The sequence below is a fragment of the Oncorhynchus clarkii genome, chromosome 29, assembly GCF_045791955.1.
Source record: "Oncorhynchus clarkii lewisi isolate Uvic-CL-2024 chromosome 29, UVic_Ocla_1.0, whole genome shotgun sequence".
Classification (NCBI taxonomy): domain Eukaryota; kingdom Metazoa; phylum Chordata; class Actinopteri; order Salmoniformes; family Salmonidae; genus Oncorhynchus; species Oncorhynchus clarkii.
The window spans coordinates 20,730,475-20,749,708 of NC_092175.1; the positions used below are offsets into that span (position 1 = coordinate 20,730,475).

The 19,234-nt window shown below is 45.0% G+C and overlaps 1 protein-coding gene across 2 annotated transcripts in view; it reads left to right on the forward strand.

The window, feature by feature from the left end:
* LOC139387870 (regulator of G-protein signaling 3-like) overlaps positions 1 to 19,234 on the forward strand; it is a 239,518-nt gene that overhangs the window by 25,946 nt on the left and 194,338 nt on the right. Inside the window, exons 3-7 of one of the 2 annotated variants that reach the window (XM_071134175.1) lie at positions 1,378 to 1,436; positions 2,510 to 2,604; positions 2,842 to 2,910; positions 5,851 to 5,911; positions 15,622 to 15,721. In XM_071134175.1, coding sequence (XP_070990276.1) covers positions 1,378 to 1,436; positions 2,510 to 2,604; positions 2,842 to 2,910; positions 5,851 to 5,911; positions 15,622 to 15,721 — 384 coding nt within the window. Of the gene's footprint in view, positions 1 to 1,377; positions 1,437 to 2,509; positions 2,605 to 2,841; positions 2,911 to 5,850; positions 5,912 to 15,621; positions 15,722 to 16,690; positions 16,862 to 19,234 lie in introns of those variants that run through there. The other variant, XM_071134177.1, reaches the window with a different exon arrangement.

Consider the following 19,234-nt stretch of genomic DNA (forward strand, 5'->3'; position numbering starts at 1 on the left):
ACTGTAGAATTGTGCAGCTCTTTATGCAAATCATAGTGGGGTTTCTGTATGGTTTCTGCCTTACTGCCAAGCTATTTTGCACTGGCATCTAGTTCTCCTCACTCTCTGTTTCTCTGTTGCTGTTTGCTGTTTGCTCTCTAATTTGTGTGGCTGTGGTGGAGAGTCATTCTGCAGCCTAAAGGGAAAACACAAAGGGAACAAATGTCAACCCAGCTCAAGTCAGAGGCCAGACTGCGTGTGTGCCTCCGTCAGACACATAGAACACCCCCCCCCCCCCCCCCCCCCCCCCCCCCCCCCCCACACACACACACACACACACACACACACACACAGTGTCCCCAGCACGGTGACACCCACCAGTGCAGCACACTCTCTGAAATAATATGTCACCACTGCTGCTGCAGATTAAAGGTTGTGTTGCAGCAGTGGGGAGGTAAAGTGGAGGTTGTGTTGCAGCAGTGGGGAGGTAAAGTAGAGGTTGTGTTGCAGCAGTGGGGAGGTAAAGTAGAGGTTGTGTTGCAGCAGTGGGGAGGTAAAGTAGAGGTTGTGTTGCAGCAGTGGGGAGGTAAAGTAGAGGTTGTGTTGCAGCAGTGGGGAGGTAAAGTAGAGGTTGTGTTGCAGCAGTGGGGAGGTAAAGTAGAGGTTGTGTTGCAGCAGTGGGGAGGTAAAGTAGCAGTGGGGAGGTAAAGTAGAGGTTGTGTTGCAGCAGTGGGGAGGTAAAGTAGTGTGTTGCAGCAGTTGTAGAGGTTGTGTTGCAGCAGTGGGGAGGTAAAGTGGAGGTTGTGTTGCAGCAGTGGGGAGGTAAAGTGGAGGTTGTGTTGCAGCAGTGGGGAGGTAAAGTGGAGGTTGTGTTGCAGCAGTGGGGAGGTAAAGTGGAGGTTGTGTTGCAGCAGTGGGGAGGTAAAGTGGAGGTTGTGTTGCAGCAGTGGGGAGGTAAAGTGGAGGTTGTGTTGCAGCAGTGGGGAGGTAAAGTGGAGGTTGTGTTGCAGCAGTGGGGAGGTAAAGTGGAGGTTGTGTTGCAGCAGTGGGGAGGTAAAGTGGGACATGTCACCTAGTGCCCTCACACACACACACAGATAGTTTCAACCTCACTGTGCACCAGTGGAAGAGGATCTAGGCCTGGATTAAATTCAATGTATCTCAGTTTTAAATCTCAATCTCAAACCATTTTATGATTTGGTTTATATACTGTGTTCCTTATGATATCAAAGGGTGTAATTCTACCTCTTCCATCGCCCTAACCTCTCATCATACATGTAGGTTCACTGAATACCAGAGACCAGTCACACAACAAATGTGTCCCCTTTATTGTCCTGATGGTATTTCATTGTTTGTTGTGAATTATTCATTTCTACATACCCAATCTTGTACCCACAGTTATGGAGGCAAAGAGCCTTATGGGAAAGAAACACGCCACATGTGACTCGTATGTTAAGGTATGTGACACTGCCTCCACGGCAGCGTGTGCATGCTTTGGTTCCAGCCCAATCAACTAGTCATGGTATTCAATCTAGACTCAGATTAGTTTAATCAGGTGTGTTAATGCTGGACTGGAAGAACCCCCCCACCCCCCCACACACACAGCGGGTCTGCTAAACTAATAGCAGAAGTCATAACCCCTCGTTAAGGCTGGATTTAGATTTCCTGTTTGTTCAGATTTCATCTCTCAGCAGACCTTGGCACAGGGCAGACGGATTAGTGCCGGCTGTATTATATTGTGTGTGTGCGTGCATGTGTCTGTGTGTGTGTGCGAGGGTTTAGGAGACAGACGCGGAGGACGTACTGCGCTGTCACAGACTCTGAGCTATCTGCTAGGTTACCCTCAGTAACATAGAGTGACAGCTCTAGTCTTCCACTCTCTGTGTCTACACAGAGTATATGCCGATGTGAATACAACGTTAGTCAGTCTCAGTCTGGAAATCCCAGTCCAAGCCCACCAACGCAACGCTCATGAAGTCTTTGTTTACAAAATACTGTCCTATGCAAGTACTGTCCACACAAATGTGATTATATTGAATCATATTATGAAGGAAATTAGGAAGTGCATCAATACCATACTGCTGGTTTGATTGGAACTCTCACACCCCAACCAGAGTACTCGTCCTGCCACCTCTGGTCTCTTGGTTCTCCCACACTTAAGGGAGGGCAGCTCCCGCTCAGCCCAGTCCAAGCTCTCCTCTGTCCTGGCCCCCCAATGGTGGAACCAGCTTCCCCCTGAGCTAGGACAGCAGAGTCCCTGTCCATCTTCTGAAACATCTGAAACCCTACCTCTTCAAAAAGTATCTTAAATAATCCCACAACACCCTTCTCACCCAACCCCCCCCCCCCCGAAAAAAAGAAAAGAATGCCTTGCACTTTCCTTTTTTGTTTTACTAGACTTTGACTCTAGCTACTTTGAGGAAAAATGTACCACCTAGCTATCTTCAGATGAATGCACTAACTGTAAGTCACTCTGGGTAAGAGGGTCTGCTAAATGAGTCAACTGTAATTTAAATGTGTTCTTTCTCAGTTGGGTGTGGTACCTGATGATGATCCTGGAGGCAGACAGAAGACTAAGATGGTGCCGGACTCCAAGTGCCCCATCTTCATGGAAACCTTTTACTTGTGAGCCCAAATATTTTAGTATACTATCTCAAGTACTGGCCACAACACTAACATTTCGATTTTCAACAACATATTTTCATCCATCTGTGAATTTGCATTTGTCTGTGCGTGACTTTTTTGTTGTTGTTGTTATCACTCATGCCTCAGGTGCTTTCAATTGATATTAATTGCCATTATACTGTATTAGTTTGCGATAGGCCCCTAGGAATTGATGGATGGTGTTTCTGTTGTTTTCAGTGTCATCACTGAGGAGCAGCATCATAAAAGGCTACTGTTCACCATGTGGAACTGTGACCAAATCTCAAGGTATCAATCAATGGCATGGTGATGATAATGATGATGATGATGATGATGATGATAATAAAATATTTATACAGAAAATCTAAAAGATGCTTAAAAAAAGGACATGTAGTTCTTGGGCTGGACAATGGTCTTCAACAGAGGATGCTGCGTCCAGATCACATCCAACTCCGGTGGGATGCACATAGGCCAAGCCTGCAACAGTTTCCTGAAAGTCAGTCAAGAGCCTTCATTCTCCCCCCTCAGCACTCTCCTCTGCCACGCTGTTCTCAGCTCCTCTGATGCCCTGATGCAGGCTTGAGTAGGGGGAATCAGTGGTCACATCCAGCAGGGGGGGGGGGACAGGTCAGGAACATCAAGCCAGCCCATGCCATCCCCAGCTCCTCTGATGCAGGCTTGAGTAGGGGGAATCAGTGGTCACATCCAGCAGGGGGGGGACAGGTCAGGAACATCAAGCCAGCCCATGCCACCCCCAGCTCCTCTGATGCAGGCTTGAGTAGGGGGAATCAGTGGTCACATCCAGCAGGGGGGGGGGGGGGGGGGGGGACAGGTCAGGAACATCAAGCCAGCCCATGCCATCCCCAGCTCCTCTGATGCAGGCTGTGTCATCTAGCTAAAGTTGCAGATAAAAACAAAAGCTAGCTAGCCATTAGGTTATCTTGACCAAACGAACGGACTTGCTAGTCATATGACTCCATTGAATTGATATATATATAAATAATCAATACTAACAACCATGAAATTGTTGATACATTTTTTTAACAAAAACAACAAATATATATACATTTACAGGAGCTCTCTGCCTAGGCAACCTCATGGCGCCATGGCAAGAATGGAACAGAACGATGAAGATAACGATAATAGTGATTCATTTGAGTTATTTAAAGGGTTTTAGATTTTTGATGAGGAATGTTGAAGGAATGCATATCCCTCTGCTTCTACTTATCAGCATTATCACACACACACACACACACACACACACACACACACACACACACACACACACACACACACACACACACACACACACACACACACACACACACACACACACACACACACACACACACACACACACACAACTGTCAGCTCCGGTTGAAGTGCAAAGCTGCCCTTTATAATTGATGCAGAGGCTGCGGCTGTGTGTCTGGAATTACTCTCGCCTTCTTTCCTTTACTAGCCTTGGTTATAACAGGGTCAATGTTAAGGACATGGCTTATGGTCGGATGAATTTTCCAATGTTATGCACTATTGAAAGGACAATAGTTGGATTGCCCGAGCCGACTAGGTGAAAGGTCTGTAGCTGTTCCTTTGAGCAAGGCACTCAACCTTAATTGCTCCTGTAAGGCGACTTGGATAAGAGCGTAAGCTAAATGACTCAATCTCCCTACTGCTCATATAGTCCCTGTAAGAAACATGATGAGGTTATGATGATCAGATGTCATGTTATTATCTGCGTGGACCGCTCTGGGTGAGGGATATAGTGTGAGTACCCCTGAGTGTTGTATGTCTGGGGTTGTCATCTCTGTGCTCTAGTATTACCTGGGTGGGATGCTGTAGTGTTGATGTCTAAACCAGTGTGCCACAGCAAATGATTATTCAAGTGACAGGCTGTTTTAAACCTCTGAAGCTGGAGTTAAAGAACAAGATGACCCATGAAAGACAGATGGAGATGGGTAAATTAGACGTTCATTCAGTCTTTATATTACTGTAGTATAGGCTATGCTGCAGTAAATGCAGGTCTATCTGTCACAAGGAAAAAAGTTACCATGATGAGATGATAGGTCTACATGCATTGTGATCTGCGCTCCATACTGAGATGGGCTGTCTGTCCCCACCCTGATCTGTGATTCATCATGCAGAGGCCGTAGAGAAGCCAGATTGAGACATGGCATATAATTTAACAGTTCCATTTCACTCATGCTGTTCATATAAATCATTTACTATAATGTACCGGTTTCTCGCAGTTATTTATCCCGGGAAAAGGGAGTGGTTTTGGACGATAAATCCCGGTAAATCTCGGTAACCGGGTTCCTGCCATTCAACCCTAGTATGTGTGTCAGAAAGAAGGAGATAAATCCTGCTCTCCAGAGCTACTACTCACGCTTCAATTTTGTCCCCAAAGTGTGACTCTCCATCTTTAGGGCAGTGTGTCACTAGGGATAACAGTTTGTAAGTCAGCCCATCTCAGACACAGGGCCTGTTAAATAAGTCAACAGTACCAGTGGCAGATCAGAACTACTCTCAAATCACATTGGTCCTGTATGACTCAGTTGGTTGAGCATGGCACATGCAACGCCAGGATTGGGGGCCACCCGTACGTAAAATGTGTGCACGCATGACTGTAAGTTGATTTGGATAAAAGCATCTGCTAAATAGCATATATTATTATATTATTATTCCACAGCACAGTACCCGTCTGCAATACAGTCCCAACACTGTGGCTGGCACACTTCATAACGGCCTACACCATAGGACGGCAGGTAGCCTAGCGGTTAAGAGAGTTGAGCCAGTAACCGAAAGTTCACTGGTTTGAATCCCAGAGTCTATAGAAAAGTATATCCCTTGAGCAAGGCACTTAACCTTAATTGCTCCTGTAAGGCGACTTGGATTAGAGCGTAAACTAAATTACTCAATCTCCCTACTGCTCATATAGTCCCTGTAAGAAACATGATGAGGTTATGATGATCAGATGTCATGTTATTATCTGCGTGGACCGCTCTGGGTGAGGGATACAGTTTGTGTGAGTACCCCTGAGTGTTGTATGTCTGGGGTCGTCATCTCTGTGCTCTAGTATTACCTGGGTGGGATGCTGTAGTGTTGATGTCTAAACCAGTGTGTCACAGCAAAGAAATTCCAGTGGGGATAGGATTGCTGCCTATAAGGAAGGGACCACATAATTTGACCATAGATATAATATCTCTCTCTCTCTTTCTCTCTCTCTAGGAGGAGTGAGCTTCTAGGGTGTATGAGTTTTGGCGTGAGATCCCTCATGGACCCAGTGAAGGTTAGTTGTTCTTCTTTGTACATTCCTCTACTCTCCACTGCACCACACACCACTGTAACCCTCCTCATTAGCTCACTCCCTCTATCAGAGTGTGTGTGCGTGTGTGTTCACCAGACCATAAAAGACCTGTTTAGCCCAGAGTGAGTGAGCGGCCATGGCCTTAATCCACAAGAAACACCACTGTGGCCACTGTGAACCCATCACTACTGTCCTTAGTCCCTCCTGTTAGAACACATCACGACTGTCCTCAGTCCCTCCAGTTAGGACACATCCCTACTGTCCTCAGTCCCTCCTGTTAGAACACATCACTACTGTCCTCAGTCCCTCCAGTCTAGTGATACAGCCATATATACTGTACATCGATGGTTACAGTATAGATATGTAGGGCAGTCCCTTGGGTGTAACAACACATCACCACTGCCCTCAGCCTACTGTAGTAAAGATCTTCTAATCTAGGGGTACTACCATATAAGAGGTGGTGTAGTGGAGGGTAAACATATTTAAATGCACGAGTGTTTACCTACGTTTTGTGGAAAATGTGCTTAGGGAGCATTACTTCACTCATTGCGAATAGCGATCAGCATCCCCCCCCCCCCACATTGTTTTTTTACCACTGCATATGTTTATGGTTACAGCACAATATACATTAGTGCATTCCCTCGGGTGTTACAACACATCAGTACTGCTCTCACAGACATGACTAACCCACCACAGATCTAGTTGCTGTTAGGGTGCTGTTGGGAGAAGAGACAAACTATATAGCTATAGCAAGGACTGTTTCTGTTAAGTAAAGTACACAGGTGAGAATGTTATGGACAAATCAATACATAATACATCAATACATTATAGTACAAATCAATACATAGAATGATGTTTTTCCTTCTGTGACGCAGAGCCCTTTCCTGCAGTTAAATGACCAAATCGCCCTCTAGTGGCCTCATGGGTGGAATGTTATTAATATTTGTAATAATTTGATATTCCCGTTTTTTTTAATGTCAAATGGATTTGTCATATTTCAGTCTTCTGTGATGGATACAAAGTATAATATTGAGATGCAAACTCAAAATGTAATACATTTCAACTCTGTCTGCCATGGTAAAGGTGTCTTTTTTTAAGCCCATAACCATGTGTGTGAGATGCATACTTTTGTTTCAAAGTAGATTTGTTTAAGACTACCAAGAAACCACCCTGATTTAGCAGGTGAGTATATTCCAGTACGGACTGTGTTGACAGCAGAGGTGTTTAGTTCTTATTTGCCAGGCGACAAGGTATGAAGGCAATTTCTGTTGTCAGCTTGTGTGTGAGCTGCCAGAACACACTCTCCTCTTACGCCTTCAGTGATCCAGTGGGCCAATTTCCCGCTTCGCTCAGCTGGGCAGCACATGGTAAACACGTAGCATTTTGTTTCAGGCCACAACTCCTGTCAAGCTTCTTGCTTGTCTCCCATTCCTCTGACACCTTTTCTTACAGTTGCAGGCATACATGCATGCAGAATGCATTCGTGCATTTGATGTCAGATAAAGTGTCTTCGACAGAGGAGTCAGTGAAGATAAAAGTAGACGACTGCTGGGTTTTCCTTCAGATCTACTTGCAGTTTAATCATTCATTCTTAATTTATCCAACTGTGTCCCATCCCCCTGTGCCCACACAACTGCTCTTCACATTGTAAACCGTTTATAAAACCTATATTTTAGGTCTATTGATAGTTAATTACACTATACACATAGCACATGCTGAGGTACCACCTTGACATCTCTGATCTGCTTGCCTCAATAAACTAATGCTAGAACATTGGTTGCCAGGATTAGCTATTTGTATCTAGAATAATTGCATAACGGACCATGTTAGACACATGATCATTATAGTCATACTGAGATGTGATGTAAGGCTTGCTACCTGGACTAGATTCCTTCAGAGACTTTCAGGGCCTGTTCAATTTGTTCAACATATTGGAGTCGGATTGATAAACGCAATTGATTATATTCAACATATTGGTTGGATCATTTCCATCCAACTACGACTTGTGTTTGGACATGGTAAAGTTGGATTTGTGTGTGGTTCTGCAACAGATGAGCAGGTTGCAGAACATAAAAGGTGATAAGGATAAACCTATTAAATTGATCTAGTCAATAAATATATCTCAAATAAGGAAAGAGGAAACAAACTTACTCTTAACTTGGACGCAGACAACTGGAACGAAACTGGAAATGGCTTGACTGGCTTTAAATACAAACTAGAATGGAGAATGAGCCTATCAGGATAGTCTTGATAATTTCTGACAGGTGTGTGATTGCTTGAAAGTCAAAAGGTGAAGTGATCTTGCTTGATCAAGCCCATCTCAGCAGTACGCTGCTCCACTCTCCAGGTCTTTTGTACAGACCTTTTAAAAAAAGAGGTTCTTATTTTTTGCTCTGTACACAGTCTTGTACGGTTAACCTTGTGGGGACACAAGTCAGTCCCATTCAAAATCCTATTTTTCCTAACCCCTAAACCTAACCCTAACTCGTACCCTAACCTTAACCATAGCTCCTGTTACGCACACCTCTATGAAGAGGGAACGCAACACCCCGCTACAACTCAACTCCCCGTGAAGTGAAAGAGGTATGGAACTGTAGGTGCAAGTAAGGATGACAAAAGGCAGAGAATTTACCGTTTACTAGGAATGTATTCCTTCACACGGCAGTATGGGGAAAAGGGGCCGGACGGAACCAAAGCAAAGAAAGTAAATGTCAAAGTCCACCTCTCCTATCTAACCTGCCTACCCACTACCTATCTAACCTACCCTCTCCTATCTAACCTGCCTACCCACTACCTATCTAACCTACCCTCTCCTATCTAACCTGCCTTCCCACTACCTATCTAACCTACCCTCTCCTATCTAACCTGCCTACCCACTACCTATCTAACTTACCCTCTCCTATCTAACCTGCCTACCCACTACCTATCTAACCTACCCTCTCCTATCTAACCTGCCTACCCACTACCTATCTAACCTACCCTCTCCTATCTAACCTGCCTACCCACTACCTATCTAACCTACCCTCTCCTATCTAACCTGCCTACCCACTACCTATCTAACTTACCCTCTCCTATCTAACCTGCCCACCCACTACCTATCTAACTTACCCTATCCTATCTAACCTGCCTTCCCACTACCTATCTAACCTACCCTCTCCTATCTAACCTGCCTACCCACTACCTATCTAACCTACCCTCTCCTATCTAACCTGCCTTCCCACTACCTATCTAACCTACCCTCTCCTATCTAACCTGCCTACCCACTACCTATCTAACTTACCCTCTCCTATCTAACCTGCCTACCCACTACCTATCTAACTTACCCTCTCCTATCTAACCTGCCTACCCACTACCTATCTAACTTAGCACCACCTGGTGCCCTAACCAAAATACAGGGGGTGGTCCACCCAGGTCTTACCTAGTGTGCCTAGACAGTGAATATACTACGGGTATATGTATGCCTGCGGGCCTCTTGCCTAAGCACTCCCTTGGTGCATTCCCCTTCCCCAACTGGGAACAAATGAAACACAATAATACAAACTACTTCACAACAACCTGAGAAAATAACTCAAGACATTAAAGAAGCTCTATCTGACAACGCACCAAACTAACACAGATCATACCAAAGCTGCTCCCAACAACAACTAACATAGTACATACCAAAACTGCCTCTCTCTCTCTCTCTCTCTCTCTCTCTCTCTCTCTCTCTCTCTCTCTCTCTCTCTCTCTCCCTCCCTCCCTCCCTCCCCCTAAACCTGATTCTAATTCTAACCACAACACTAATTCTAACCTTAACCCTAAACCCCCTAGAAATAGCATTTGACCTTGTGGGGACCAACAAAATGTCTGTTCCCCACAATAATAGTTAAACATGCCACACACACATTACCTTCAAACTCTGTCTCAGGAAATAACAAATACAATCTGATTTTTGGACAGGCTTCTGCCTGGCATTTATCCCAATGAATATTTAATTGGCTTAAGTTGCTAATGAGGAGATTAAACACTGAGTCACTGGGAGTTCTCCTTTTCATCTCTTAGCTCCCTCCTGCTACTGTCATCCTCCACAACTCCTTGGCTTTATTCTTCTTCATCTATCCCCCTTTATCTCTCTCCTCCCATCCCTCTATATATTCCCTCTTATGTTCTCTCACCCACCCACTCACCCCCTCTCTCCCTCCCTCTCCCTCTTCCCCTCCCATTGGTTTCTATTTGTCTAATGGGCATCATAATAGTCGGTGGTGGCACAGTCCGTGCTTAGATTTATGGTACTGTACATGTCTCCCCTCCCCCACTTCCCCTCTTTCCCCTCACTCCCCCCCTCGCCCCACAGCCTGTAGAAATCTGCCCACTCAGATAAGATGCTTCAACCAGCGATTATTGTCACAGTCCACGGAATCACATCTCTTTACTACAATAGAGCTCAGACTGCAGGCTTAGAACAGCCTCAATAAGACACAGGGAGAGCAGACCAGCACATAGAACACTCTGCATTCTGTCCTCTCACTGGATGGAGGAAGACCTAGGCTAGCTGCTGTGCTGTATTGTGTGTGTGTGTGTGTGTGTGTGTGTGTGTGTGTGTGTGTGTGTGTGTGTGTGTGTGTGTGTGTGTGTGTGTGTGTGTGTGTGTGTGTGTGTGTGTGTGTGTGTGTGTGTGTGTGTGTGTGTGTGTGTAAGCGCGTGCGTGTGTGTGCGAGAGGGAGAGAAGAGAGTGAGACAGAGTGTTTTGTGCATTGTAGAATTGTCATGTCCCTTAATAGAGACTGTGATCAGATGGGTTATGAGTCAAGTCTTCCTCTATGTCCCGGCTGCATGGTTTTCACACACGAGCGCTCGCACGCACCAGAGTTGGGCTCAATTCAGAAATTTGAAATTGCCTCCCATTCAACTAATGAGTTAAAATTCAAATTGAATTGGCCATACCCTCCTGATGTTGAATTTGAATTTGAGTTTGAGTGCAGGAAGTAGAATTTAATTCAGTGCAATTCAAAATAATTCCACTCGGTCATAGAACATAAGAATTTAATTGAATTTGACAGGTCACACTATCAGATACAAATAATATATCACTTTTCTCTGGAAACTAGGTTCATACTCTTTTAACCTTAGCGCTAGAATAACCTATTATATTTAGCATATTATATTTAGCATATTATATTTCCAACCATTTCACTTGTTTGGCTTCTTTTTGAAGGAAGGCTTCACTTGAGTGTTAAAATAATGCATTCTGTGTAAGTGTGGTCCTGTATGGCTCAGTTGGCAGAGCATGCTATTTGCACTGCCAAGGTTTTGGGTTTGATTTCAGGGTCCTCCCATACGTAACATGTAAGCACACATGACTGTAAGTCACTTTGGACAACAATGACTAAACCTAATATAGAATAGAAGAGGCATTTGGATTTAATTGAATTTCATTGAATTCACACACAATAACACACACACACACACACACACACACACACACACACACACACACACACACACACACACACACACACACACACACACACACACACACACACACACACACACACACACACACACACACACACACACACACATCTGGCTCGTGAAGCGGACGTAATCAGCTGCTGGAAAGAGCTAAACTTCTGTTTAGAAGTGTGTGTGTGTGTGTACGTTGCTCTGGGGATGTGGAGCCAGAGAAGGTAGTGGTGTGTGTGTTTGTGCGTTTCTAAATCTGTGGAAAGAAGAATTCTCTCTATTTATTTCATATTTATTATAGTAGCAACACACATGCCTCGCCCCCACTTGAGGATATATATTTTTCAGCCGTCTGTTTCCTGTGTTTGAGGGGTACAAAATTCACTTGTCTCTTAAATCCCGCTGAATTGATTGCTTTCATTTGACTTCTGCGACTCTTTCAAACTCTTGCTTGTGCCTGTTGATTTTTCTCATTAACCTTACGACCATTGGACATTGTTGTAATGAAATGTCAAACTGGGGGTTGGAACCGAAACGATCTTTCAATTGTTTCGTTCTGAACAGAACCATTACTTGTTTGTGCAGAGTGACACCTGAATTTAAATAAAAACACATCTTACCTTTTTGTAGTTTATAAATCCAATGTGAAACGTGATAACTATAGTGTCCTTAAGTAGTGTTGAAAAGGTTCATCCGTTCTTCTCTAATTAAAAATCTCTCTCTGAATCACACTTGTAACGTCAGTAGGCTACGGTAGACTATGATTCGGCGGGAGGGGAAGGGGCAGTTAGACTACACACACACACTGGCAAAGATTTTCAGCTGGCAGGGAGGCAGACACTAGAACAAGTTACTGAGTGACAGTGAAGGCTTTGCATATGAGCTTTGTTCCTTTTCTTGTGGGACTGGGAAAAAAATCCCCAGAATGTAAAAGAACATTATTAACCGATTCCCATTATTTGAACCCTTTGACACGTACCAACACACGGGTGTGATAATTCTACAGTGGTCCCTGCAGCGTATGCTCAAACGCTCATTTAGCACCTCTAGTTTCAATTGACGCAATAGGTAGCGTTTGAGCTGGCCACACTGTTTTTTTACAGCAACATTTTGCACAAGCACAGTCCTTACAATGTTATGTTCTGAATGTGACCAGTTGGACATCTTGAAGCAAGTGAGGACAGCAAACTGGGATAGGGAGAGATTGAATATGTCCGTATCATTTGGTAGGGTGCTGGTAGGGTAGATAGAGCAGGGGAGTGCTGGTAGGGTAGATAGAGCAGGGGAGTACTGGTAGGGTAGACAGAGCAGGGGAGTGCTGGTAGGGTAGATAGAGCAGGTGAGTGCTGGTAGGGTAGACAGAGCAGGTGAGTGCTGGTAGGGTAGACAGAGCAGGGGAGTGCTGGTAGGGTAGACAGAGCAGGGGAGTGCTGGTAGGGTAGATAGAGCAGGGGAGTGCTGGTAGGGTAGACAGAGCAGGGGAGTGCTGGTAGGGTAGATAGAGCAGGGGAGTGCTGGTAGGGTAGACAGAGCAGGGGAGTGCTGGTAGGGTAGATAGAGCAGGGGAGTGCTGGTAGGGTAGATAGAGCAGGGGAGTGCTGGTAGGGTAGACAGAGCAGGGGAGTGCTGGTAGGGTAGACAGAGCAGGGGAGTGCTGGTGGGGTAGACAGAGCAGGGGAGTGCTGGTAGGGTAGATAGAGCAGGGGAGTGCTGGTAGGGTAGACAGAGCAGGGGAGTGCTGGCTGGTAGGGTAGACAGAGCAGGGGAGTGCTGGTAGGGTAGACAGAGCAGGGGAGTGCTGGTAGGATAGATAGAGCAGGGGAGTGCTGGTAGGGTAGACAGAGCAGGGGAGTGTTGGTAGGGTAGACAGAGCAGGGGAGTGTTGGTAGGGTAGACAGAGCAGGGGAGTGCTGGTAGGGTAGATAGAGCAGGGGAGTGCTGGTAGGGTAGATAGAGCAGGGGAGTGCTGGTAGGGTAGATAGAGCAGGGGAGTGCTGGTAGGGTAGACAGAGCAGGGGAGTGTTGGTAGGGTATACAGAGCAGGGGAGTGCTGGTAGGGTAGACAGAGCAGGGGAGTGCTGGTAGGGTAGACAGAGCAGGGGAGTGCTGGTAGGGTAGACAGAGCAGGGGAGTGCTGGTAGGGTAGACAGAGCAGGGGAGTGTTGGTAGGGTATACAGAGCAGGGGAGTGCTGGTAGGGTAGACAGAGCAGGGGAGTGTTGGTAGGGTAGACAGAGCAGGGGAGTGCTGGTATGGTAGACAGAGCAGGGGAGTGCTGGTAGGGTAGACAGAGCAGGGGAGTGCTGGTAGGGTAGATAGAGCAGGGGAGTGCTGGTAGGGTAGACAGAGCAGGGGAGTGCTGGTAGGGTAGACAGAGCAGGGGAGTGTTGGTAGGCTAGACAGAGCAGGGGAGTGCTGGTAGGGTAGACAGAGCAGGGGAGTGTTGGTAGGGTAGACAGAGCAGGGGAGTGCTGGTAGGGTAGATAGAGCAGGGGAGTGCTGGTAGGGTAGACAGAGCAGGGGAGTGCTGGTAGGGTAGACAGAGCAGGGGAGTGCTGGTAGGGTAGACAGAGCAGGGGAGTGTTGGTAGGGTAGACAGAGCAGGGGAGTGCTGGTATGGTAGACAGAGCAGGGGAGTGCTGGTAGGGTAGACAGAGCAGGGGAGTGCTGGTAGGGTAGACAGAGCAGGGGAGTGCTGGTAGGGTAGATAGAGCAGGGGAGTGCTGGTAGGGTAGACAGAGCAGGGGAGTGCTGGTAGGGTAGACAGAGCAGGGGAGTGCTGGTAGGGTAGATAGAGCAGGGGAGTGCTGGTAGGGTAGACAGAGCAGGGGAGTGCTGGTAGGGTAGACAGAGCAGGGGAGTGCTGGTAGGGTAGACAGAGCATGGGAGTGCTGGTAGGGTAGACAGAGCAGGTGTTTTGTGGTTACAGCCATGTTCCTCCCCTTTATGTTAATGCAGTCATTTATTCAAATACTGTATACCTGGTGTTTTAATGGAAACGAGACACATATTTGTATTTTAACACAAAATATTTAAAAAGATACCTGATACAATTTGAAAATGTATATATGAGTGCATAAAACAAAAAAAGTGAAATTTGACAATAAATTGAATAACTCAATTCCCTCCATAATCCCTGAACTCCGTGGTAGTAAAATGCTTTATGTGCTATAATTCAGTCAATGTCTGATGGATTATACAAATCAAAAAGTTTGGAGTATCTTCATACATTGTCCAACTGTTGCATTTATTATAATTGTTTTTTAAATCTTTTGAATCAAATCAAATCAAACTTTATTTATACAGTACATTTCAAACATGGAATGCAGCACATGTGCAGCACATGTGTTTCACAAACAAAATGAAAATAAATATGGAAATATTTACTAAACAACAAACATAAGAGGATATAAAACGAAAGAATAACAACAAATACGGACTGAAAAGCACCCTTAGGAAAAGCAAAGCTAAAAAGGTGTGTTTTAATTAGATCTATTTTAAATATGTCCACAGTTTCAGCCCCCTCAGGTTCTCTGTCAGGCTATTCCAGAGGAGGGGGGAATAGTAACTAAAGGCTGTCTCTCCATGCCTTTTGGTCCTAGGCTTTGGGATAGTTAAAAAGCCAGTGCCAGAGGACCTGAGAGACCTACTGGGTAAACAAATTAAAATCATCTCTGACATGTATTGTGGTGCACAATCGTTGATTTATTTAAAAACCAGAAGAAGAATCTTCAAATGAATTCTAAAACTCACAGGCAGCCAGTGCAGAGACCTTAAAACCGGTGTAATGTGTGCTCTCCTTCTGGTCTTGGTCAGTACCCATGCTGCAGCATTCTGTATGTTTTGCAGTTGACCAATGGCATTCTTGGGTAGACCCGACAGGAGAGAATTACAGTAGTCAAGCACGCGAGTAACGAAAGTATGAATGAGTCTCTCTGAAAGCCTGAGAGAGAAACGGCCGCACCTTGACAATGTTCCTTAGGTGGTAAAATGCAATTTTGGTCACATTCCTAATGTGATTCGAAATTGAGTTCAGAATCTAAAATAACACCCAGGTTTTTAATCTTTATATTTTTTATTATTTTACTTCAATGACCATTACTATATTAGAGTGAGTCCCCCAGCCAGAATAGCCTCTAACCCAGACAGCTCTCTTTCTGTTTCAAATGCAAATACACATGTTCCCTTCCCTTCCTCTGTCCTCCTGACTCTAACAGTGTGGTTGTTGTCATGTTGTGTTGTCTTCTGTAGGAGGTCAAAGGCTGGTATTACCTACTGGGGGAGGAGCTGGGGAAGACCAAGCATCTGAGAGTGTCCTCACATTCCCAACTGCTCCAACAACACACCACCGGTCAGTGGACCATTTCACCATTCTACATCTGTGTATGTGTGTTACACACATATACGGTAACACACATACTGTATGTGTGTTACAGTATGTGTGTGTATGTGTGTTACAGTATGTGGTTTATAGTATGTGTGTATGTGTGTTACAGTATGTGGTTTATAGTATGGGTGTATGTGTGTTACAGTATGTGTGTTACAGTATGTGTGTTACAGTATATGTGTATAGGTCTGTTGTCTTTGAAGCTGAATGTTCCGGAATCAATTGCACTTGTTTTCCCGCAGTGGCGCTTGGCCTGATTTCAGAGGCTTTATTGTACTTTTTATTTATTTTTTCCTCTGTGTGTATGTGTGTTACAGTATGTGTGTATGTGTGTTACAGTATGTGTGTTACAGTATGTGTGTATGTGTGTTACAGTATGTGTGTTACAGTATGTGTGTGTATGTGTGTTACAGTATGAGGTTTACAGTATGTGTGTATGTGTGTTACAGTATGTGTGTTACAGTATGTGTGTTACAGTATGTGTGTGTATGTGTGTTACAGTGTGTGTGTAGCGTATAGATGAGTGTTTAAATATATAATTGTAGCTATATCCATGGGAGCTGAGATGAGTGCATACAGATGTATATGTTGTGTCTGTGTGTGTGTGTTACGTGTGTGTGTGTGTGTGTGTGTGTGTGTGTGTGTGTGTGTGTGTGTGTGTGTGTGTGTGTGTGTGTGTGTGTGTGTGTGCAGACTGTGCCGGGCTCGTGGCTGGGAATATCTGAAGGGGCTTATCATTCTGGGTCGGGAGGTTGGGTGATGGGGGTGGGGGGGAAATCGAGATTAAGGGAGTGAGGGATTGGGAGAGCAAAAGAGGGGGGGAGAGGGGGAGGAGAGGGAAGAGGGGGCTAGAAAAGCGCTCAGCGTCAGAGTGGTTGGAAAGAGCTGTGTGATCATACTGCGTGCTGCAGTGAAACTGTAGAGCTGAATACACACTGCTGTTTAATTTCATTCTTTCCTCCACACTGTCCATCTTTCTTGATTTCTGTGGAGAAGAGTGACTATTCCCTCTCTCTCACCTGCCTATGCTCTCTCACATTGTTGCTGGTGGACTATAGAGGAGTTATGCCTTTGAGTGCCTGCCCCCTGAGCAGCTTGGAGTAGGTGAGTGTCGTCTCTGTGCACTCAGGAGTACAGTATAGTATAGTGTTGTTGATGGATTGTTATCAGGATGTTTGTCTTGTTTGATATATAGAAAGAAAGGGTTTTAGTGTTTATTCTCTCTCTCTGCCCCTCTTTTTTGTCTCTTCGCTCTGTCTCCCTTCTCTCTCTCTTTCACTCTGTCTCCCTCTCTCTCTCTCTTTCAGTCTCTCTCTCTCTCTCCCGCTCGCTCGCTCTCTCTCTCGCTCTCTTGCTCTCGCTCTCTCTCTCTCTCTCTCTCTCTCTCACTCTCTTGCTCTCTCGCTCTCTCATGTATAATTCATATTTGCTTGTCAAACTCTCAGATTGAGATTGATCCAATGAAATAGTAACCACTCTCATTTGCCATGCTTGACTGGGCTCAGATTGTCTCATGCAATAATGGCTGTCTGATAAGAACTGGGGCAGTTGTCACTTCAGACTGTTAGTGCTCATTAGAAAGTCTTTGTGTTCTGACAATGGGATGTGGCTGCTTGGACCCACGCCCACGGGTGAGATGGGAAAAAATGATTCCTTCAGTCTGAAGCTGATGGAATGACATTAATCTAAAAGCTACAATGTTAGAATAAGGATAGGCCACAAAGCCCCTCACTAAGCCAGATGATGAGACACGCTCAGCGTTCTATAGAGGCCTGTGTTATGATATATTCTTTATTCACCCACATTGAATTAATCAGATAAGATATGAAATGCATCTATGGACCAGACAAACATGCTCCTCAATTCCTAAATCAACATTTCTGTCAGCATGGCTCTGAATGTTTCCTCCATATTGAAGGATGTGTTGTCTGACCCATTGCCATCTTATCTTATCATATCAATATATATGAGCACATAGTGTGTGTGTGTGTGTGCGTGCGTGTGTGTATTGTGTGTGAAACAGTGTGTGAACTGACTCTTCATATCAAAGCCTGTCGGCGTTTTATCTGTGTGTGTGTATGTGTGTGTGTGTGCGTGCATGTATGTATCCTACATCAGTGCTGATTCGCTACTGTGTTGTAGTGCTGATGGCATCTGGCTGAATGTAGGGCAACTACACCCTATTATAACCAGACACATGGACATGGGATTGGGCAAATCCAATTCATTAGGTCTGTATCTATTGTAGCCTGTCCCTCTAAATCTTTCATTATTTCACCCTCTTTTCTGTCCCACATTAACTCTATAATCCATGTCCTGTTACTTTCTCTTTCTTTGTCAATCTCTTCATCTTTCTATCTCCCTTCTCTCTCACCCTCTCTCACCCTCTCTCACCCCCTCTCACCCCCTCTCACCCTCTCTCTCACTCATTAACCTCATTTGTTTTATCCGCCCATTTTGCTGTCTCTTACACATCATTAGTTGTACACAAAATTAATAGAACACCTTTTTTTTAAATCCCACATTCAGTTTGACATACCACCTTAAACAGCGGGTGATTATTTGAAAAATGTGTTTTTGAAAAACAGAAAGGTGTACCCCGTGTTGCACAGGGAGAGAACCAGGAATGTTCACCATTCTGTGGTTAATGAACATAAAGCAGGAAGTGGAGCAGGTTTGTGGGACACGTCTGGTTTGACAGAGCACTGGTCTCAGTGTTGCCCTATGCAGTGGTGTAGTGTTAGTTAGTGTGCCATGTAACCTTGCCTGATCTCCTTGACCCTGGACCCATGTTAGAGCAAAGACCCAGGGGGCATCACAGCCATCTCAATATGGCAGTGTCATCCGCCAGCACTGCTCATTTTCCCGTTACGCTATGGGTGAGCATTAGCCTACTCCAATAGGGTAGAATAGAACCACGTCTTGTCTGTACAGTAGCTTTACACACACAGCGCCGTCTAGGCACCCGAACCAACAAAGACAGGAGCCTCTGTCCACCCAACGAGCAATATGGAAATTGAGATGAAATTTACATAATCTTTTCTCTATTCTATATACGTTACATAAGGAAGAGAACTGAACTGCCATGCCTTATCAGCAGACTAAAAGCACATTTTCTGGGAGAAAATGGGAGACGACAAAAGAGCACGCTGAATGAAGGCTCTGGATGTTAATCTTGCGTTGCTGTTAGGTAACTGTCCAAGCTGCTCATATCACTTTGAGAGCTGAGAAAAAAAGGAGTGCTTTATTCAATCAAACCTGCAGTGCAATACTGTTGCTTGTAAAGCCTTCCTTATTTACTGGCGTCAAAACAAATCAAGGAATGGCTTCGGTAAGGCAGAAACAGCAGATGGACATGTCTTTATAGGTGGAGCCTTTCTTTTTCAGAGAAGGATTAGACATGTTTATGCACCGTGATATTACATGAGCAACGATGGATTGAACATTTTAGAGGTAGAAAAAAAGAGATAGAGATAG